Source organism: Ictalurus furcatus, chromosome 8 (assembly GCF_023375685.1).
Source record: "Ictalurus furcatus strain D&B chromosome 8, Billie_1.0, whole genome shotgun sequence".
Classification (NCBI taxonomy): Eukaryota; Metazoa; Chordata; class Actinopteri; order Siluriformes; family Ictaluridae; genus Ictalurus; species Ictalurus furcatus.
This window is the reverse complement of record NC_071262.1, coordinates 18,252,804-18,276,801: the sequence shown is the minus strand read 5'-3', so window position 1 is coordinate 18,276,801 and position 23,998 is coordinate 18,252,804. Positions and strand designations below refer to the sequence as shown.

Below are 23,998 nucleotides of genomic sequence, written 5' to 3'. Positions count from 1 at the left end.
AGGCGATGCAAACTTCAGTTTCAGGTTTTTAGTGCATTGATGACAACCTTAGGTTCAAATTGGAATCATTTTCATTTCACCTCAGAACAGATTTATTTTGTCAGATATTGTCACTCTGATTGATGGAATTTGATTTGGGGAAAAAAGTAAACTATTTACAGCTCTTATGTCAGTAATTCTAAGATGGAGCCACAATAAATAAATAAATTATTGAAGCATGGTGTTATAGGAAAATATAAAACTTCCACAACTGTGAAGTGGTGATTATTTTCCAGTATAGCATGGAATTTTTTATTTCTCTTATACCAAAGCAATTTGCCAAGCATTACAATATTTTATTAATTAAAGAACAACACTTTTTATTTGTTTGTAGTTGCATTTAACGCTATGGAACATTCTGGAAGCAAATTTGTGCCTGTTATTACTTGCATTATAACAGGAACTAACTTGTTTCCAGGAAGTTCCACAATATAAAATTATAGCTGTTATTACTTACATTATAACATATAAACAGTTGTTCCGTCACCTTCTTTAGTTACTATAGAAATGATAACGTATTAGAATGTGTGAATTAATATTAGCCTTGCAGCCATAGCTACTGTTTAAAGCTTCTGTTATGTAAGGGATAACACACGACAGACCATGTGGTTATAAGAAAATAATGCCCAGTCGGGATGTGATGTGCAAGTGGCTTATTTTTGTGCAACAGCACATTTATTCCACATTTATACCACAGTCATTTGCATACGATTACGATGTTTCATTTATTAATGGATGAAACGTTGCACATTTTAACAGTTAATAGTTAGATCTAATGTTGTGGAACATTTGAGAGACAAGTTAGTTCCTGTTCTCACTTACGTTATAGTCAACAGTTATTCCCTCACCAGCCTCTCTCTCTCTCTCTCTCTCTCTCTCTCTCTCTCTCCCTTATCTATCTCTATCTCTCAAAAAACACAGCTTGTCATTTTACCAAGAAATTGGAACATGTAAACTCCTGTCCTTCTGTCCTGAAGTCTTGTGCTGATAAACTTCGCAAAGCACAGAGACTGTTACAAAGCGTTTTCAACCTTAACTGTTAAATAAATGTAAATAAAAACGTCACCACATCAACGATTATACATTTTACTTTGTTGAACAACACGTTTTTAAATCTGTTTATTATTATCCTTAGATTATGTGGAGCATCCATCGTACAAGCCCTTTTGAATGAGCTGTTACTTTAGAAACAATAGAATAGAAATAATGTGCATCTTCTGACCAATCAGATTCGAGCATTCAACCATGCTGTACCACAGAAAATTCATCGACAGTTTCTGACCAATCAGATTCGAGAATTCAGCAGCGATGTGGTGAAAAACTATAACGACTTTAACGCTGGCGTGTTTCTGCACCATAATAATCACCTGTCATTACCGTTACACTTCAAATAGTCTTGGTGGAAAATAATGTAAAACAAAACCCAAGGTTTTCTTAATTCCTGGTTTTCCGGTTCTTGTTTTTCAATGTGCAGTGGAGAAAAAAATCTACTTTGTGACATGTTTTGAACAGTGTTGAATAAAACATTTGTCTTTCTTTAAGGATTTGGGAAGTAGCGATCTCCGCAAAGATGTATATGTTGTAGCTCATATTTTTAGAATAGGTAAGAGCTGCTGTCCCCGACGAGTAATCTTTTCCTTAAAGTGACCTATCACAATGCCTTTTGAGTGACATGAAACCTCACATAATATGCTGTGACAGTCCAAACGAACACTTCGTATAAAAATCAGTATGATTCATTTGGACATGCATTCCAATGACTGTCAAGGTCTATAATGGCAGGTTTTATTACGTGATTCCATGTAGGCAAACTGATAAGCCACTTCAAGTGAAGTGTGACTGGTACACTGTCTTTTTGTAAACGCTCCATCAGTGTGTATTGAGTAGCTATCGTGTGATGACATGCATGACATGCATCGATTTGTAACCTCATATCACTCAGTGGTATTGGTGTCTACGTGGCGTCGCCAGTTTCCATTTGCATGCGTGTGTCATTTCACTGTGGACTGGTAAGTGCTTGTGTGTATATGTTACTGTTCTGGTAAATCTTCACAGATTCTGTTCTGTCATAAATCAAGCAAACAGCTGACATGCAGTGAGAAGTACCATGTCAGTCTGATGTAGAGATTTAGGACAGAACTTTGACTACATCCCAGCATTTGTGATGCTTGTAACCAGGTTCTGCTGTTCTATATTTTTATTTATTTTTTTTGGTTGCATTTTTGTGAACCTGGCTGCTCGTGTGACCCGCAGGGCGAATGGTTGCTGGCGAGAAGAAGTCTGTGTGTAACACGCAGTATAGACGGCCGTTTGGCTGTGCTGTGATCAACGTGTGTGATCTGCTGACAGCCGACTGCAAGGACGAGCACCTGCTCAAAGTTTACTCGTGAGTCCAGCTTCTCTCTTTGGAATATACAACATAGAAATATAAGGACTTTTTGAACATATGAGGTTTTTAATGTAATTTAATTCAATTTTGTTTGTTTGGTGATTTTAGCAAGAAACATTGTCACAAAGCAGCTTTATAGAAACCTGGATGTCGATTTTGATCCCTAGTGACCAAGCTAAAAACTCGCTGAGACGACATGAAGGAGAAATCTTGAAGTAATCAGACTCGAAAAATCCTCTAAAACTGGATAGTGGGATTATAAACCAATCAGCCATAACATTAAAACCACTGACGGGTGAAGTGAATAACACTGATTATCTGGTTACAGTGGCACCTCTCAAGGGGTGGGATATATTAGGCAGCAAGTGAACAGTCGGTTCTTGAAGTTGATGTGCTGGAAGGGGCTGTGTAACCACAGACCAATTCCCATGCTGACTCCTGTCCACTGCCGAAAGCATCTCCAATGGGCAGGTGAGCATCAGAACTCGACCATGAAGCAACAGAAGAAGGTGGCCTGGTCTGATGAATCATGTTTTCTTTTACATCATGTGGACGATGGCACCAGGATGCACTATGGGAAGAACGCAAGCTGGCAGAAGCAGTGTGATGCTCTGGAAAATGTTCTGCTAGGAAAACCTTGGGTCCTGGCAGATGTTACTCTGACACGTACCACCTACCTAAACATCGTTGCAGACCAAGTACGCCCCTTCATGGCAATGCTATTCTGTAATGGCAGTGGGCTCTTTCAGTAGGATAATGCTCCCTGCCACACTGCAAAAATTGTTCAGGAATGGTTTGAGGAACATGACAAAGAGTTCAAGGTGTCGGTCTTCAGATCGCCCAGATCTCATTCTGATTGAGCTTCTGTGGGATGTGCTGGACAAACAGGTCTGATCCATGGAGGCCCCACCTCACAACTTACAGGGTCTGCTGCTGGTGTTTTTTGGTTCCAGATACCACAGCACCCCTTCAGAGGTCTTGTTGAGTCCATGCCTCAACAGGTCAGAGCTGTTTTGGCTGCACAAGGGGGAACTACATAATATTAGGCAGGCAGTTTTAATGTTATGGCTCATCGGTGTAAATCAGGTGTAGGAGGGTAAAGACAAACATTACCAAGGGTGTTGAAAGGATGTTTAGTGTGAGCAGATTGTGAATAAATGTCCTGGGATGAGCACACAGTAGTCTTTATGATTACAGCAGCAGTAACAGTATCAAGGTGAGATTATCCACTAAAGCCAGGGTGACACGACATAAACTTTCGTCAGTGTAATGGTTCAGCCAATACATGCTTAGTGTCAGAGGTTTGCCTCTTTAGTTTTTCCCTGGAAAATTATGTAGCTGATGTAGCTAACAGGTAATGTACTTAATTCTCATCCATGATCAAATCTTCACTTTGCCAACCTATGTGATCTCATTTTTAAATAAAAAATTTTGTAAGATAGTATATACATTTTTAGTTCAGAGTGAAATTGTATTGTCATCTTCATCACTTCCAGCTTTCTGGTACAATTCCACCTGTACACTTTGAGACTTTGTTGATATGTAATGTTATAATCCCAAATTGCACTTTAAAATAAGTTCTTTTGATTGTCCAAGATTGCCATTTTCAACATTATAGCATTCAGTTACACTGTGAAGTTTTGCACATTTTTTTGAAGATTTGAAATAGAATTCCATCATGTATAAGTCTTGTAATACTAGTACCAAAAAAACCCCAAAGCACCAACAAACAAACAAAAAAAAAAACCCAAAACAAACAAACAACAAAAAAATCTTAATGCCTAACCAACTATATTTGGGCTGCATTTGAATTTTTTGATTGTACCACTTTCTCGTTTGGAAATTGAACCTATTATTCCTTAAATGAATGATTACTTTTTCCAGCTGTTAGTACATTCCTGTAGTTATTAGCAACTCGGCGCTTGTATTTATTTGGTCAGTCAGAAGTACTGTATGTCACCTAAGTTTGTGTTTCTGTGTGCATGTGAGTGATGATATTACGTTTTTGCAGATGCAACACTGAAAGCGAGTGGTATCAAATACATGACAACATTATTCGGAAGGTCAGTTCCCGATACAGCCAGGTCAGCTCCGGCACAGGTCAGTCCTGTCTACATCTTATTTATATTCCTGAATACTACACATGATTTATTTATTTATTTATTTATTTATTGTCATTCGTGTTAACAAAATGCCAGTTTATGATAAAACTATCAGAATTAAGCCTAATGGGAATGTTTACATTTAATCAGCTGAGGAATAGAGCTGCTTCACTTGAACAAATATCCTCTGTAATGAGTAGAAATCCCAAGCAACTCTTTGTTCTGTTTTCTCCCTGTTTAGGAGCTTTACTGTACATTATGTACTTTACATTAATGACTGTACAACATCATTTTACTGTAAACCAGGACCGACTTTTCAGCAGTGCGGAAATAAATGAGAAAAATAGGCGTATTGAACAAGGCTGCGTGGGAAGAGAGCTGTAATCCTTTCAGCTTATTCTGCCAGACTGGAGCTCAGTGACTCCCCATCAACTGATTAACGAGCAATTCATTCACCCAAAAATTCAATTATGCTAAATGGAGCTTTTCTAACCGTCATCCATTAAACACCAATTATCGGTCTTGTGTATGTTAGCTATCAATACATGCTAGAAGGGCCTATCGACCAGTGACAGTAATCACATCGGTTGCTTAGGCTTTTCTGCTTTATCTGTCCTTTTGGGTAGCTTATCAAGAGAGGGACATCTGCTGTCAATTTGTTAATATTAGTACTGATCATTTTGACAACAGTAAAAGTTTATCAGCCTGAACCTAACAACCCATTTTGTATGATATCCAAGGCAAATGTTATTTGTCCTTTTGAGACTTTGTGAATGTGTTGGCCTGCTCTCTCTTCTGTTAACAATGGTTCTCAAAGTGGGGTCTAGTCAGGGACGCCATGATTTTTTATTTTTATTTGGTTACAATCCACCTGTTTGCCTGGTTACATGAATTGAGCAGGTTTAATCCAAACCTCACTAACTGAAAACCATGCAGACCAGTGGTCACCAACCCTGTTACTGGAGATCTACCTTCATGAAGACTTTAGCTACAACCATAATCGTGCTCACCTGACCATCTAATCACTGCCTCAAGAAGTTCTTGATCAACTGAGACAGGTGTAATAGATTTTGGTTGGAGATGAAACCTGCAGAAAGATACTGTAAATCTCCAGGAACAGGGTTGGTGACCACTGATGTAACCTATAAACAATGTCAAGTTGGACTGAATTTTCCAGAATAAAAAGTTGTTTGGCTCCAGTACATAGCCACATTTTACTGTGCAAATTAGGAGCTTAATATTTAGCCATTCATTACAAAACTGTGTTGAAGGGGTCAATGGAGTTTATTTTACAATCAGGGTCCCTAGCCTCAAAATGATTGCTGAATGTTATTCATTTATTTCCATTTACCTCCACTCTTGTACCCTTGTAAACAAGTAAAGTGTAAAACCTTATATTTTATATACATATATAAAACAAAAGTGCAACTAACAGCTAGTTAGCCATTATGCTTGCCTTAGCTACTTTTCTTATAGTTGGTCTGGATCATGTTTTAACTAATAACAACCCAGAAAAGAATGATGACACCCAGAAACCATTATAGCATCAATTTTTTTTTTTAATAAAATGTTTTTATAATTTATTTCACCATTCTTAATTGCATCTCTTTTGCATCACTAGCTATTGTAGCAAAGCTGAAATTTGCATCAAAGACATTATTTTTCTGTGGGAGGAATAGACTTGGTAACATATTTACCTGTGAATAATATAATTAGTGATTTAGTGTGTAAGATACAAGTGGGGTATCTTAGAAAGCAACACAGTGTGTGTTCAGAGGTGCGCTGTAAGCCACATTGTCTGTGGTTGTGTTTTATGGGGGAGGAAGTGTAGTATCTTATGTAAGAATGTCTCAATGTACTGCTAATCTAAATAATATAATACATATGAATGGATTTGTGTTGCTGAGTGACCATGTGTGGGAAGTGCCTTTGCAATGTTATGAAATAAAAGTGGCCACAATTAGGCTTTGTGCTCGGATGCAAAGATTAGTTAGATTACTGTAGATAGACATAGATAAGGTTTCTGTTCCATGTAATTTAGCTATAGTTAGATGGGTGGCTGTATCTTTATTGGAGAATGATGAAAGAGACAAAGAGAGCAGCTAAATGGTTCCTGTATAATTCCAGCATGTAGGAAAAATGTTCAGCAGATAAAAGTCACATCAATTGGTAAAATGGCTGAAAGAATTTCTGATGAAATTTTCATCTGGATGAAACTGTTCTACATTAAGCCTTACAGTTTGATTAAAAACTATATTTTGGTGATTCCTTGAGGCTTCAGAGTCTAAATGATCATCCCTACAGACAAAAGGTAACTCTGCTGCTAATTATTATTAATGGGGAATACTATATATTTCTCGAAATTATTAGGTACTATAAAGATTAGCTAAAATGGTGCAGGTTGTTTTGGATTTCATTTATGGTCCTTCCTGAAAAATGATTTCCATTTGCTGTTTTAAACTGCCTGAGCTCCGCACTCTGGTTTCGAGCATATCGGATTAGAGGTATTGCGTTTTAAGTGATTATATTTTGCCTGTGCTTGTTCTTGTTCCTGCAGGACTCGCTGTTTCACTGCAGTTGCTGCACGGAGACCTGGAGCAGATTCAGAAGGAATACATGCGTCTCTTCACACGCAACGTCTCCATCACAAGGAGACTTGGCTTCTCTGAGATCATCATGCCAGGTGAGGTAAAAGCTTTTGGGAAGCATCATGTGAACAGCATTTTTTTCTTCTTGATTTTAATTTAACTTCACATGTCATTGAAAATTTTGCTGTAACTCAATCCAAGGTCATATGCAGATCCAGTATTTTAATATTTCCATTTGTGTCTGCTTCCATTCTGTTTTATTTTTAACTAAGAAGCGGATTTATGAACAATTTGAAGGCACTAGATGGTAGATAGGGAACAGTGACACTATGCTGTAACGGCAAAACAGCAGAGAATTTGTGGCAGACCAATGCTAATCTTCCAATAATTACATTTACTTTTTACCCTTTAAAGTAGTTGATCGGCCAAATTTGGTTTCAAGAAGTTAAGATGTCTTAACTAAGATTTCATTTAAATTTCAATGTAATTTTGAAATTTGCTTTTGCAAATTTTTGTGCAAATGCAGACTTCTCATGAGGCTTCTCATGTCTCGTGTATAGCAGCAATAAGGGACGCTGTTGTCTACTGAATGTTGCCATTATAGCATTTTTATAATTCTATTTTTTCATGTCTCATTTGATGTGTCTCTTAACATGTCATTTTTTCTATCTATCCACACATTTGTCCACAATTTACATGTCTTTATTGGTTTTCACACTCTACCATGGCTCACGTGGGACTTGCCTCAGCTTGTGTTGACGCAGTGATGAGAGGTCATGCTCAGATTTAGTGTTAGATAGAGTCACTTTATTTGGAGTGAGAGGTGCCAGTAGTCATTATACTTCATGAAAGACAGCTTTGAACTCACGTTTTTGATCTTATAATCTAAGAGGAAAGTTGTGAAATTGTGTTGTTCAAATGATATGAAACACTGTCGAATACAGCCTTGTTGTATTTATTAAGTTAATTTAATGTTGAAAATGAGTGGCTTGTATTGTATTACATATCAGGAAAAATATATTAAGCTTACTTGACGTATCTAAGCTTGAAGTACAATATTTTAAATAATATATACAATATAATTACAATATTTTAGATGTAATACTATTTTACAATTAGATAGTTTGTAGTGTAATTTGCTTTACATGTGTGTTTTACTGTGCTGATTTATTGTTTCTATATTGCAAATGTAAATGCACATTTGTACATTAGTTAACTCACATATTCAAAATGCTTATAAGCCAATTTACAATCACTATAAACAAGCAACATTCAGCTCATATGAGAATGTTCATATGGAAGCCCTAAGAGGCCATGCATTATTATTTTTTTCTTTCTTGTTTTCTCATGTTCATGACTTCATTTTCTCGTGATCACGACATAACAAAAAACTGTTTTCTCATGATCTCAACTTAATTTTCTCTTGATCTCGACATTAAAAAAAGCTGTTTTCTCTCAACATAATTTTATCATGAGAAAATCTCGCACCTTGTGAATGGGGCTGGTGTTGCATGCACGTTGGCATCTTCGCCATCGCCATCATTAATGTAATAATCGCCGCTGTAGAGATGGACTTTATCTCTGCATTAAGAGAGAGGGGTGTCCCCTTCTCAAGTGTCTGACACTAATGTGGAAGTCGTCAATCACTGACAGACATAGAGCTATTTCATCTTGAGTGAGTCCCTGATCAAAGTAAAAACTAATTTGTTCATCAGTCACAGGTGTGTATATATATAAGCTGTATTTATAAATGAAGGAGGAAAACATAATCTCATCTGGACACTCATTTTAAAAAACAAAACCTTGAATGTGTTTTCTGTTGCGTCTGCCAAATGCTGTAAATGTAAATGTTGTGGGTTTTGACTGCAGGAGAAATCAGGAACGACCTCTATGTGACCCTGGAGAGAGGGGAGTTTGAGAAAGGGGGGAAGAGCGTGGCGAGGAACGTGGAAGTCACCGTGTATCTGCTGGGAGCTGATGGCCAGGTACTGAAGGTAAAACATACTACAGGAATATGAGCAGGAATCCATCTATATGAGAACACATTCAAGAAATTGTCTAAAATATTGATTGCTTCCTTTCACCCTGTCTTACCCTTTCTACATTTAGTCACATTTACATTTACAGCATTTAAGCACACACCCTGATCCAGCGCGACTTACAGAAACCCTTTGTAGTCTCTATTCAAAACACATCCTCATGCTACTTCACTGGCTCAGGGACTTAATGTACTATTAGTCTATAAACCCTGTTGGGAAGGTTAATACAGTATATGTTTTGCTGTCTTTTGTAGGGTCTGGTGTTTTCAGGTTCAGGTGAGCCCGGGATGGATGAGTTCCACTCATTTGTCCTGTACCACAGTAACAGTCCTCGCTGGTCAGAGCAGATCAAGCTGTGTGTTCCTCCTGAGCTGTTCAGACTTGCTCACCTGCGCTTCGAGTTCAGACACTGCTCCAGTAAGAGCTCACACTCCATGACTTTGACAAAAAAAAAAACAACGATACAATCAGTATTTAAAAAGGAGACACACAAAAATGAGAGTAATTAAAAACAGAACAAAAAAAATTTACTTTAAAAAAACAACAGAAGAATCATAAAATGCTCAAATAATACATCAGTGCACACAATTTCTAGTTTGAAGGATTTATTGAGTCATTGCAGTACTACATTGCTGCCTGTTGTTGTTTATAACCAGGAATTCTTGGATTTAAAGCAGTAGTAATACTACTGAATGGTATGCATTAATCACAGACTCAGTAACAATTCCTAATTTAGTATATATAAAGACTTATTTAGTGTATACACAGATTCTTCATTATGTTTGTTTGGTTAGGTATTCAGTCTCTGTGTTACTTTGATATGCGCTGCTTTGTTAGTAAGTTTCATGTAAATACCATTCTTAGAATTAAGCTAAAACTGTGATGCTAAAATACTCGGTTTCTGATCTTTTAGCGAAGGAGAAGGGAGAGAAAAAGCTGTTTGGTTTCTCATTTGTGCCGCTCATGCAAGAGGACGGGAGAACACTGCCTGATGGCACTCATGAACTCATCGTCCACAAGGTATAGTGTGGATATGGATATGCCTATTTGTATTAAAGGAATACTCCAGGGTTTTTCAAACTAATCTTTATGTACTGCATCAGTTGTGTGATTACTACAGACAAGTATTTTAACATATTTCCTTGTACAGGGAAATGAATGAAAATCCTGTTTACTTGTGTATCGTTTATAATGGAGGTGTAGGGTCAGTTGTTGGGATGCAAATAAAGATTTAGGTATAATGTTTCTTTGTCAAGGGGGGCATGGTGGATTAGCACCTCCAGGGTTGGGGGTTCAATTCCTGCCTCTGCCCTGTGTGTGCACAGTTTGCATGTTCTCCCCATACACTGTAGGCTGATTGGCATTTCCAGATTTTCTGTTGTGTGTGAATGTGCGTGTGAATGTGCGATTGTGCCCTGCACCTCACCCAGGGTGTCCCCCGCCTTGTGCCCTGAGTCCCCTGGGATAGGCTCCAGGCTCCCCACGACCCTGTGTAGGATAAGGGGTACAGAAAATGGATGGATGGATAGACACTTTATGGAATTAATGTTAGTTTGATGTAGTAATTAGGAAGTGATTCGTTTATGGTCAATCTGATTGTGGTGGATCATTTTTCTATTACACTAGTTTGACTTTCTATTACATTAGTTCAACAATTGCCCTTAGACTTCTGTTATAAGTGAGTAAATGATTAGAAATTCTTTATGGTGATTGTACATACATGTACAGATGCGGTGGATAGCAATTATGTATCCCTTTAATGCTCACTCTTTTTCCTGTTAGTGTGAAGAGACTGCAAACCTGCAGGACTTGTCTCGCTATCTGAAGCTGCCATTCTCTAAAGCCAGTCTACAGCCTGGCACCAACCAGACCATGAAGAGCAGCAAAGAGTCCTTCTGGATGCTCTCGACGCTCTGCTCCACCAAACTCACGCAGAACGGTACTGATCACAAACCTCCTGGTTCTGGAATTGTTTATGATCTGTTTGCATAAATGGCATAGTATTGACTTGTCTGAGAAAGGTGCAAAGTGCTTGAATTTGCTGTTCATGAGGTTTATGGAACATTAAGTCATCACTAATAAGCTTAACACCACTTGCCTCTTAAAAGCCCATCACTCCAATCTTGAGCAATAATTGGACTCCATAATCACAAACCTTCTGTGACCTTTCATTTCTGACCTTTGTGTTATTTATGGATCTGCTCTCTGTATGAGTGGTACACATGAAAGAGTGTGTGTGTGATGGGGGGTGGCTGCATGCTGATCGCACACCTGCATCTGTTGACCTTGAAGCTCAATCCAATAAATCCAGTAGCTGGGCTCCAATCAGCCCATAAACACCGCATACTGAAACAAAAACATCCAGGGTCTGACAAAAAACTGTACAAATTAGTGTGTGTTATGCAAAGTATAAAAGACAATGAGATCTGCTGTTATGGGAAAATAATCAATGACAGGGTGGTGTGATGTGGCTTGACACGATTATTTTCCTATTATAGCACGTCCTGAAGTGTTTTACTCCTTTTATACTACAACAATTTACCAATGCTATCAATTACTATTTATTAAAGAATGACATACCATATATTTTATCTGTTTATAGTTACATTTAATGTAACCTTAGTACAACTATAAACCGTTGTTCCCTCATCAGCTTCTCTTGAAGTTAATAAGACAAAAAAAATGCACCTAGTCCATCCTGAACACTTTCCCATGTCTGAACAAATTAAAAGAACAAGTTTACCTCTGACTGTTACGAAGTACTGACACTGGAGACTCCACCCATAAATGCCAAATAAACATCTCACATTACACATCCACTATAGAAGTCCCAGCAAATTTGTTGTTGGTACTATAGAAACAATAACATACTAGGACGAGTGCATTACTATAAACCTGTGAATTGCTTGTAGCTGACACGACAGTCAGAGCTGCTTGTATAGAAAATTAATCAACACCTTCTGACCAATCAGAAGCTCTGTGGCATAACGAATGATATTACAATTCAAGGAATTTATGATCATGTGTCATGGTTTACTGAGTTATCCATAGATGTGGTGTGGCAGATTTCAGTCCTGGAGGGCTACAGCTATGCAGGGTTTAATGATTTGCTAGCTTTAAGCCTCATGTGTCGCTCTGTGTGACATATGATCTATGACTGCAGCTATGTTTTCATCACATTTATTGCACGATTTATATTTCAGCTGTTGTTTTTATCTCAATCTGCAGGTGACATGTTGGATTTGCTGAAGTGGAGAACCCATCCGGATCGGATCATGGACGGCTTGTCCAAACTGAAGGACATGGATGGCACAGAGATAGTTAAGGTAAAATGGTTATTTGATCCCTCTGCAGATTCCCTCAAAAGCGACCATGCGGTCAATCACAGTTTTACATCTATTATCAATTATTTATGTTGAATATGTTTGTTGTTACGACTCCAGCAACACTTATGGTTTGCTCCACTGGGAAAACTGACTCGGTGCTAAAGTGAGATTTGTCTGCTAGGATTTATCACATTAGCAGTTTAAGTATTGCCATTCATTAATCTTTTGTGAATCTTGCTTCTGAGGCTTCCTCTGTGTACTCCAGTTTCCTCCCCCAGTCCAAAAACACATCATTGGCATTTCCAAATTGTAGTGTGTGAATGTAGTTGTGCCCTGCTATGGGCTTGCCCCCCTCCAGCGTGTCCTCCGTCTCGTGCCCCGAGCTCCCTGGGATAGGCTCCAGGTCCCCCGCCACCCTGTGTAGGATAAGCGGTAACTAAAATGAATGAATGAATTAGTAGAGAGGACATCTGGAATTAGTAGAACATCAGTAAGATCAGATGTTAAAGTTCCATACAGGGCCCTTGAGAATTTGGCATTAATAGAATTAACTAATAATAACTACTTCATAGAAACGCTACTATGTTGTGCATCTTGTTATTTCTTTCTTTCTTTCTTGCTCTCTTTTTGCTCCAAAGGAAATATAAACTGTTTAGCCAAACACATGTTGACCAAAAACAATACACATGTTCAGAATCGCATAGAATTCAAATGGAATGCAGGCCGTTTTGCTCTTAAGTTGTCTGTCAGATGTAAATGTAAAAAAAAACAATGTTCTTTACTTTCTCCATAAATTTTCGTTGTTGCGATGTTTATAAACGTCTTCCGTCTGTTTCTGTCTCTGTTTCAGTTTTTGCAGGACACCTTGGACACATTGTTTGCCGTGTTAGACGAGAGCCCGCAGAGATACGGACTGAAAGTGTTTGACTGCCTGGTAAGACGAACCTTTACAGCTACCCCATCTCATATCTCAGCAGAATGTTTTACGATTTGGATTTTAATGACCAATCTTTTTTCATCCTTCTCACATGCTGTGTTGCCGAATACAAACGCCAACCAAATATATTTAATTGCATGGGACCGTGGCAGGGGGTTGTGTTATAACCATTTGAGCTTTGAAAGATATTTGAGCTCACTCCTTGGTTTCATGATACACTGTACACTGTTTTTAGAACTGCAGGCAGAGCCTCTTAGAGGCTGAAACTAAATGTAGGCTAATAGTTTAATTAATGCAACACAGCATAATTAAATATTAACGCGATCCCACAAGAGTAAAACTCAGTTTAATTCTTGTCATCTTTGACCGGTTAATGCTGGTGGTCATGTTTGGAGAAAAATAAAATCTTAGATCGTGTTATAACTGTGTATAGATCTCCTATAGATCTCGGACGGATAAATTAAGGCACACTGCACCAGGGTTGCCAGATCTGTGTGGAAAATAAACCAGACAAATTTTCAGAAAACTGGTCCAATTCCTATACTCGAAATCCTCAAACCCTGTAGTAAACTCCAAAATACAGTGCCCTCCACTAATCTTGGCACCCTTCCTAAATATGATTATTTCGCAAAGGATCATCTGAAGTTGAGGTTTCTCAGAATTAAAAGCATGTTTTCTAGAACGTGCTTAAATTTATACAATAAAAGTATTTTTATATATGTACAGTATATATGTATTTCCCTTAGTTACAGTTCATTAATTCTATAGATACAGCTGTTTCAATAGAAATGTCAGCGGTTATTTCACTAGATTTAATTATACACATATCCCACATACATATGTAACAGTCTATGCATTTACCCTTTGCATCAAAATATAAAATAGTAGATTTGGCTTGTAAAATATTAATATAAGTAAAACACTGTATGCAAAACTGAAATTCACAACCTACGGCGTGTCTGAATAAATGCAGACATGTAGTGGGATATGCTTTTAACATTTCATTGCATTACTAGTAAAAAGTGTTTATTTACTACTCAGGTTGCCAAATGTGTACATTTTGATTCCACTGTTGTGGAAAAAAGTATTGCTCTCACATCTTCATTCATTTTAAGTTGTGGGTGCATTGCTCCAAATGAGCAATTAAAGCAGTACACTATATACTATACTGCATATGTAGCAAATATATAATTATCACGTATAAAAACATTCACATATATTGAGAAATGAGTGGAAATGTATTTAAAATATATGTAAAACTCTCCTATAATGGATGTCTAAGGGCATTTGTTGAGTCATTTGTCCTTTTAGAGAAGCAGATCCTTTTTTAATGAAGGACCATGTGGTTATACATTACTAAGAGAGTTGTGTGTCTCTGACTGTGCATCAGTTGCAGGGGTACTTCTTTAAATACAGTGAAAATTTGGTGTAAACCTGATCCGTGTCGATTTGCTCTACAGGTGCATGTCATCAATTTGCTGCAGGACAGTAAATTCCAGCACTTCAAACCCGTCATGGACAACTACATTGAGAATCATTTTGCAGGCGCTTTGTCATACAGGTGAGCACACAGACTCATGCCCAAAAAACATGTGAGCTTCGATGACTTGTGTTTAATTTAAATTGGTTGAGGATATCTGGGGTTTATATGAGGATTTTGAAAAATATATTTTCTGTTATAGGTTTATATGTATGCCTTATCTAAAAATAATAACTAATCAGATTGAGTTGTGTGCTAAATCTTTTCTTTCCGGTTGCCTCCACCTTTCCAAAAATCGTCCCAAATGCTATTTACACACTTCCTTAAAATATTAATGGCATTATAGGCATTATCATTATTGATCAGTATTGCAATGTAGGTTTCACACGACTATGTGTGAGTGTGTGTGTGTGTGTGTGTGTGCGCGTGTGTGTGCAATCGTACATATTTAGAGCTTCACATATAACTTTGAAGAAATCATGAATGCGCTCTACAAAAATATTTTTTGCATAAACATACATTAATGCAACAAAACCTGCCCCGAGACTTCCATTATAGCTGAATCTTGACTAATCAGGTTTTCAGATCTTTTCTCAAGGCAAGGAAACATGTCAGAATTCTTGTTTGTGGTAATCACACATACATTGCAGATGTGATCGATAGAAATTTGGTTGAAAAACACTGGTTTAATACCGCCTTATACTTCTCTCATTATGTACTCCTTCTTCCTCCATTCTTTCCATTCTCTATAACTTATTCATTCCACTCCATAATAATGATGTCATTCTCACTCTTCATATTCTTCTGATTCTTCATTTCATCATTTTCATTCTTCACATCTGTCCCTGTTTCCGCACCTTCACCTTTCCAGCTCAGGCTTTATGCCTCCTCCATGTGTGTGTCGGCAGGGGAGCTTGTGGTATGTGTTAGTGTGGGGGTGTGTGTTGGTGGTGTGTAGGATGAGACTTGGTAACAGAGTAAAGCGTCATGTTCTCACGTGTGTGTGTGAACACTGATGGAGGTGTGTGTGTGTGGGGGTGTCTTTCAACAGATAATTTTCTCACGCTCTCTTTCATCTCTCATGAAATTCTCTTCTCTGTTTCTCTTCATTTGTTCTCCTTATCCCTTTATCCCTTGCTCTCTTCTCTCTCTGTCTTCTCAATGCTAACTCTTTTCTTTCTCTGTTCCTCCCCTCCTCCCTCCCCCTTTTCTTCCTTGTTTTAACCATTCATTTCTCTGTCTCCTTTTCTCTTTCTCCCACTTCTTCATCGCTCCAAGTCTTTCCCTCTCATTCTCCCTCCTTTTCTATTGCACACTTCTCCAATTACATTCCTTCCTTTTCTCTCGTTATCCGCTTTAATCTTTCTCTCTCCGTGAATATTAGATGCACTCCTTCTTTGTCTCATTTACTCTCCTCCCATTTTCTCTTCTTCTTTTTGATTCTTTCTCTCTTGCTTGCGTGTCTGTTTCCTGCTTCTCTATCATTCTTCTCTGTTTTCACTCTTCTCTTCCTTCTTTCTCTAGCTAGCTCAGTTGCTCTTCTTACTCTTTTCAATGCTCAATTCCCCTCTTCCCCTCTCTCTGTCCCTTTTCCCCTTTTCTTTTTTCCCTCCTTAATCTTTCTCGCTCTCTCCTTGCCAATTGCTCTTACACTTTCTCAATTTTTCTCTTTTTCTCTCTTTGCTAGCACCTCTCTTTTCTCTCTCATTCTTCTCTATTGCTGTCCCTCTTGCTATCTTTTCACTCTCCTTTCCTTCTCTCAACTCCTCATTTTCCCTCGCTTTAACTTCTTCCTGTCTGTCTTACTTTTCTTTTTCTCCTTCTCTCCTTCCTTGCCTTACTTTTTTGCTCTCCTTCCTTTCCTCTTCTTTCTCTATTCTCCCCAAAATTCCTGTCTCTTCTACCTTCCGAATTTCTCTCTCTCTCTCTCTCTCTCTCTCTCTCTCTCTCTCTCTCTCTCTCGTTTCTCAGTCATTTGAAACGTTTTATTTAAACAGAGAAATTGGTTATTATTCAGATTGTAGCTGAGATAAACACAGGGCTAAGTTTCTTTAATACCTTAATGAGGTAAAATAATGAGTTCTTGCAGTTAGTAGTTCAGTGTCTAACCACTGACCATACACACACACACGAGCACTTGTACACACACACCTCTTCACATTGACTACGTATACATGCACGTCAATATTCCTATACTAATTAGAATTTGCCAATATTCGAATTAGTATTGAGTCATGTAAACACCACAATCCGACTGCTCGATTCAGATTAAGACAAAATTCTGATTCCCCAAATTCCGATTCCCACCCGCAGAAAACACCTGTTTTAATTGGAAATTTGTTGCATGTAAACACCTTATTCAGAAAACACCTTATTCAGGTATATGTTCATGCTCAGTCCGCAAGTAATCTTTGTTAGCTAAATTCATCACTGCACCACTATATCAGGCAATCAAGCAGCATTGTGGGTAATGTAGGAAACTGTTGACCAGAGTGCAAAAATAAATCTTGCTAACAGAAGCTTAGCTGTAGAAATGGCATCTCAGGCATACTTACAGCAGCCATGTATACAGGAATATTCCGATGCCTGTACACATATAAACATCATATTCAGAATGTGGCTGCAACCCGAATATAGACCTTAAACGGAATTTGATGTGCATGTAAACAGTAGTCAATGAGACTCTACCATCTGTGTGGAGTCATGGGACTTGATGATGTACAATATAACTGGATACAGATCAGGAACAACAGAGAAACCATAAAAGAAAGTTTCCACGGTATGTCATGCTGAAATGTATGTTTTAGACAATGGAAATACACTCAAAAGTCACAGTGACACCAGGTAATCGTGGTTATCTGCTGTGAGCTCATGTATCCGTAAGAGGGTAGATATCGGTTACCTCTGAGTGTCTTACACTGCTGTGTGAGGTAGCATGAGCAGCAGTTTGAAAAGATGCAGAGGTTGATTACACGTGTCTTGGAAGAAGCCCGTGTTAGCCTTCACCCTCCTCGGATGGTAGGTGTCGTGATAAGTTAGGAAATTGGCAAGACCACATTTTGGAACCAAAAACAACCGACGTTTTCTAAGCTGTTTCTCATAAGTTATGCGTCCAGTTTACTACGTTAGCACACAAAAAAAGTTAAGAATTATTATTATTATTATTATTATTATTATTATTATTATTATTACTGTTTCATTTACTTCTGTGTTTTTGCCCAGTACAAAATATCAAAATATCATACTATTTCTAGTTCATCTTACAAGAATACAGAAAATGTTCTGTGTGTAAATATGGCTGCAACTTTTCAATTTAACTGCCTAATCCTGAATAAACCTGAACCCTTGTAACCCCACTTTGGTTATCCATCATGGAAAAGTTCATTATTATGTCTGAATTGCTGAAACAGCAGAAAACTGAAAAAAAAAAATGCAGTGACACACTTTCTCTCTGTAAGTGATCTGGTGCTTTGTGTTTAATTACAGGCTAGTTTGAATTTGTATTTAATCACAGAGGATAAAAAGTGGTGCTACCCCAGACTTCAAATAAAGCAAATCCCTCCCTTTTTTAGAAAATGCTAGCATTCCCTGTAAGATGAAAACCACTTTACTGGGTCTCAGAATGAGCCGTCCTACTCACACAGACCCAGATTTTTTATCTTATTATATACTCACAGATTCCCAAAGACAACACAGCAGTGGAATATTTCTTTTCTGTCAGATTACACCATTATATTTTTAGCACTCACCTTCTCTCAGGCGCTCGGGCTGAAAATTGCACTCACTTTTTTTGACAAAGGCTCAAGCGGATAATTCCCCGGAGACGCATTTGTATCGTCAAACAGTTCAAAGAGTTTGGCTGAGGGAGCTTTTATGGGTGAATGACGGCATGCTGCAGAACGGTTTTGCTCACAGACTATTTCGGAGCTTCAGCCTGGGATCCATAAGGCAGAAAGAAAATACGCGTCACTGCTGCTGCCACTAAAAATTTCATCAACAGGGGCATTGGGTGTCATTTTTCACTTTAAAACCCAGAACCTTTTCTTGTTAATTCTGCACAAATTCTGTGTAATTTGGATATTATTCATAAATGAAGTCAGACTTTGCTCTAACATATTGGATTTCGCTTAAGCTTCACACTTTTCTGCAGTCAGTATGTAATATTCATATATGTCATCAATATCATGCAAAATTCTGTATTTAAGTGCTATTTCAAATGCTTGCAACCAGTTACAGTGAGTTCAACCCTTATAGTTGTATAGACAGGGTTAAACACCTGCCTAGGTCTAACTTTTCTTGTGGAAATATTGATGTAACTTTTGAACATAAGCAGCCAACTCTGAAGACAGACCTTATTGCAAGAACATATGCACTATATTGCCTAAAGTATGTGGACACCTGACGAATCATCCTATAACAGATGTAGTCCCCCTTTGCTGTTATAATAACCTCCAATCTTCTAGGAACGCTTTCTACTCGATTTTGGAGCATGGCTGTGGGCATTTGCTCATTCAGCTACAAGATGATTAGTGAGGTCAGGCAGTGATGTTGGGGTGCAGTCTGCATTACAGTTCATCCCAAAGGTGTTCAATGTGGTTGAGGTCAGTTATCTGTGCAGGCCACTCAAGTTCTTCCAATCCAAACTTGGCAAAGCTTGTCTACATGGAGCTCACTTTGTGCACAGGAACATTGTCATGCTGGAACAGGTTTGGACCTCTTACAACCCCTGGCAAAAATTATGGAATCACAACACTTTTTTTCCATACTTACTTTTCCATCCTTTTGGTCAATTTAAAATTACCATATTTTTTCCTTAAAATGGTACATTTCCTCAGTTTAAACATTTGATGTGTTTTCTATGTTTTATTGTGAATAACAAATGGGTTTATGAGATTTGCAAATCATTGCGTTGTGTTTTTATTTACATTTTACACCAACATTTCTGGAATTGGGGTTGTATAAACGGCTTTATCTTCCAAGATTACTAGCATTTAAAAAGACATTAGGATAAACATCTCCTTAGGATAAAAGTGGAAAGGGGTCAAATATATGTAATGCAACACTTTGATGGTCTTTGAACAATTTGTTAATATTTTTGCATGTGTGGTGTTGCTCTTTAGTCCCTTTTTGTTTTGTCTGTGGCACTAATAGTAATCATATTATTGTGCAACAGACTTCAATGTTCAAAAACTGTTTGTATACTAGCTTCAACTGAAATGTCACCGTGTTCTCTGTGGCATGTTGACTGCTGTTATGTCGGATTTGTTTTGGAGACTAGAGGGAGTCAGGCACTGCCAACAACACCTTAGCAAAGACATTTTGGTATTTATAAAACACTGTAACTATCTTAAGAACTTTTAAAGCACTTGCCATTTTCTCGAGCAGACTTTTGCTCTTTTTCCTAAGAAATTGAACAATGCTAGCTTTCTCTTCACTTTCAAATCTGAGTCACTGCTATAGTAAACAGGCTAAATCAGGTGTTCTCAAACACTCACTACAAATTAATTTAACAGTCAAACTATTACAAATTAGGCATTCATTAAATATCTATAATGAAATGGGACAATGTTAGAGATAAGGAATCTCAGATTATGTCCTTCAGTCCTCCGTCAGCCTTACAGCCTTTTTATTTCTCTTAACTCTTAGTTCTGTGCTATGTGTGGTTGCCCGCAGAGCGTTTCAGGCCTGGAGAGTCTAAATGAACACATACTGACACACATGCTGTTCACAGAGACGTCCAGTTAATTCATGTAGAACAGGAGTATTTATACACATAGATAAGCAAGTGCGTGGGCGGGTTTCTACTTGTGCAAGTGCTAGACAGATTCAGACAAAGCACACAGCACACACAGTCATACTACAAAAAATAAGTCTTTTCAAGGTATAGAAAATACATGTGTCAGCTATAATAAAGGATGGCAGTTGATCAGCTTAACAGAAGAGGTAATAAAGTCAATACATTCATCATAGGTATTTGACAGCACAGAGACACACAAACAGAATCTATAACCCAGTATTCCCCGTATCCAAGGTGTCTTAATAGCAGTTCATAATATAAGAGAGTACATGATATAAGAGAATTCCCTTCAGGACAAAAAAGGTTTATTTCCCCAAATTTCTGGATTTCTCTCTTCTAAATTCTCTATACATTTTTTATTAGATTCTAGATGACACTTTTATAGGCATAATCATTTTAATAATGGTTTTCGACTAGTGTAACAAATTATGAAGATTGCTTTGTAGACCCATAGAGGCTCCCTGGACCCCACTTTGAGAACCATGGATCTAAGTAGTGTCTTCTTTTAAAGATGGAAGTCAATGTTGTGGAAGTTGGCGCCTTTCTCTGATTTTATGGGAATGAAATGCAAATGCAAAATTTCCATTTTTGATGCAGCAGCCATATTTCACATAGGACAAGTTGGTTATCAATGTCATTATCTTATTGCATATTATGCTTAATACAGCATTTCAGATTTCAATCAGATTCCTATCTGTCCAACCAGAAACATGTTTAAGTATTAGTTTAAATGCATGTGGTTATTATCTTGTCAGGATACAATGCAGATACAAGACACCTGAAAAAACAGGGCCAAATGTAAATGGGTTCAAAATTGTATACGTTTTAAAATAAAATTATGTTTAGAAATACATTGTGTGTTATATGTGCTGTGCTACTTGTCATTTTCCAATGTTCGTATCATGTCGTTATTGTTGTAGAGACCTGATCCGAGTTTTGAAGTGGCATGTGGACCGGATCATCGATGCTGAGCACCACGAGCAGATACAGCAGGTCCTGAAGGTAAAAGTAAAACATATTACAGCTTCTCAGATATGTGTATCCTGTCCTTCTGTACGTGTCATTTAAAAAATGTAAAATAATCTATGTATAATAACCATTTATTTCATTTCATTCATGCCTGTGAAATGACTACTAGTGGGCTATGAATTTCATTAAAAAAATAAAAATAAAAAAAAAGCCAGGATCTTGGAATAAGCAATTTTGTAAAAACCCCCATGTTATCCTGCTGTTTCAAACAGCTAGATGGCTAGTCAACTGCTACACTATCACAGTGGGATTTCAGTGTCTCAATTTGCAACATTATGGTAGTCCCAGTGATTCTCGACACAGTATAATAAGTTACCACAAAAGCCACAATTTTGTTCATCATTAACATGATCAGATTTACTAGCTATTTTATGCTTTCAGGTTCTGTGAATAAAAGTTTCAGGTTTCTACGTCATCCTTCAGTCAACGATTACAAACTGAACTCAATAACACTGCTCACAATCATGATTTTGTTCATCACATGTTATGTAGCTGAAATCTTTCAGGTTTAGATGTGATCGTTCAGTGAAAGATCACAAACTATTACTCCCAGATTTTTTCTCCAAAATCTAATCTACACTGCCAGTCAAAAGTGTTCAAACCCTCTGTATTCACATGTTTTGGTTAAATTTCAAGAAATATATTGCATTTAAGAATATTCTAGAATTAGAGAATCTAAGAAAGAAATATGTTCTGAGAAATGTTCATGACCTTTTATGTGTGTTTCATTTTGTCATTCCTTATTTAATTGTCAGTAGTGAGGAATCTGTAGCACAACATAAAAATATGTATTTAAAAGATTTTGACTGTATAATCAGAATCAGTCATATGAAATGAGTTCACCATTGAAAAGTTTTGAGATGAAGAAACTTAAGACATGAATCTTCATTTTGACAGCATTCAGTGTAAACTCCGCCCACTCACTTGCCTTATTAATTAATATAATATTCTTTCATGCTCTGTCTCCGTTTCACACAGTTACGTTCATACCCACACACATCATATACTTTTCACATGTATACACACACATGTAGTCAGTGCTTGCCTTCTGCTGGGTGTGTGTCCTGTTTCATCCGGCTCCTGGCCACTTTGACTAGCCCCCGTGAATGTGTGCGGTTCAGTAAAACTGCTTTTGCTGTACCCTGTACCTGTTCCTTTCTACATTAGTTCAGATATTTTAAAAACAAAAGCTCCAGGTTGCACTTTTGTGATTCAGTGAAACATTTGTATTAACATTTGACATTTAATCTACAGCGATTTACAATTGAAATGCACTCGTGGGTTTTGGATCTTGCTCAAGGACCAAATAGTGACAACTTGGCAGTGCTAGGATTTGAACTAACAGCCTTCTAATCAGTAATGCGTTAAGCACTGAGCCACCACTTACAGCGAGTCTTATTTATTGGCCAAATGACAAAAATTCACCATCTAAAAAGTATAGTCAACCAACCAAGACATGTTTAATGTCAGATACTAACTTGTGTGTGTGTGTGTGTGTGTGTGTAGGCTGCAGAGTACCTGTTTAAATACATCGTGCAGTCTCGCAGGCTCTATGCGGCAGCGACTGTGGCACAGGGTGAGGACGAGTTCCGCTGCTCCATCCATGAACTCTTCAAATCCATCCATCTGTTCCTTTCTCATGAGAGTAAAGGAATCAGCCCCGTCACACACACACAGGTAACACACACGCACACACTACATGGACGCAGAGAACAGGGGCATCAGGCCACTCACACACATACACACACACACACACACACACACACACACACACACACACACATTCATGTGAGCTATAATGCAGTACATGCACATATGCTTTGTATACAAAAGGCTTGTTTAAAGTTTTACACTCACAGATCCTAAACTGTGTACCATCACTGTGGATATCAGTATAATTTTGTGTGTGTGTGTTGTTTATGTATGGCAGCTCTGCGTGCCATAGAAAACAATTCATTTCACACAGGCTGTGTATGTTAATAACAGCAGAATGTGGCCATATCATCATACAGAAACACACACACACGTTCGTGGCTGTTGTAGCAGCGCAGCAGGAGAGCAGATTTCCATTAACACGCTTGAATGAGTGAAGCATCATTGGGAACGCTGAACGGCTCAGCAGCACATGGAGACCACGGGATCAGTGCCAACCCTGTCACCTCACACACTGTGTTTACACATAGGCTTTAGGCGGTATATGCATGTGTGTGTGTGTGTGTGTATGAGAAAGCATGCATGTGTTTACATCTGTTGTTTGAAGTTCCCTGCTGGG

General features: G+C 37.9%; 1 protein-coding gene across 1 annotated transcript in view; it reads left to right on the top strand.

Annotated features, from left to right (window-relative positions):
* The window catches only part of dock4 (dedicator of cytokinesis 4), an 88,363-nt gene that overhangs the window by 34,711 nt on the left and 29,654 nt on the right, over positions 1-23,998 (top strand). Inside the window, exons 10-22 of the mRNA XM_053631224.1 lie at positions 1,582-1,642; positions 2,293-2,425; positions 4,440-4,528; positions 7,088-7,213; positions 8,988-9,112; positions 9,412-9,574; positions 10,071-10,177; positions 10,940-11,096; positions 12,386-12,483; positions 13,334-13,417; positions 14,881-14,981; positions 21,618-21,699; positions 23,233-23,403. Coding sequence (XP_053487199.1) covers positions 1,582-1,642; positions 2,293-2,425; positions 4,440-4,528; positions 7,088-7,213; positions 8,988-9,112; positions 9,412-9,574; positions 10,071-10,177; positions 10,940-11,096; positions 12,386-12,483; positions 13,334-13,417; positions 14,881-14,981; positions 21,618-21,699; positions 23,233-23,403 — 1,497 coding nt within the window. The remainder of the gene's footprint in view (positions 1-1,581; positions 1,643-2,292; positions 2,426-4,439; positions 4,529-7,087; positions 7,214-8,987; positions 9,113-9,411; positions 9,575-10,070; positions 10,178-10,939; positions 11,097-12,385; positions 12,484-13,333; positions 13,418-14,880; positions 14,982-21,617; positions 21,700-23,232; positions 23,404-23,998) is intronic.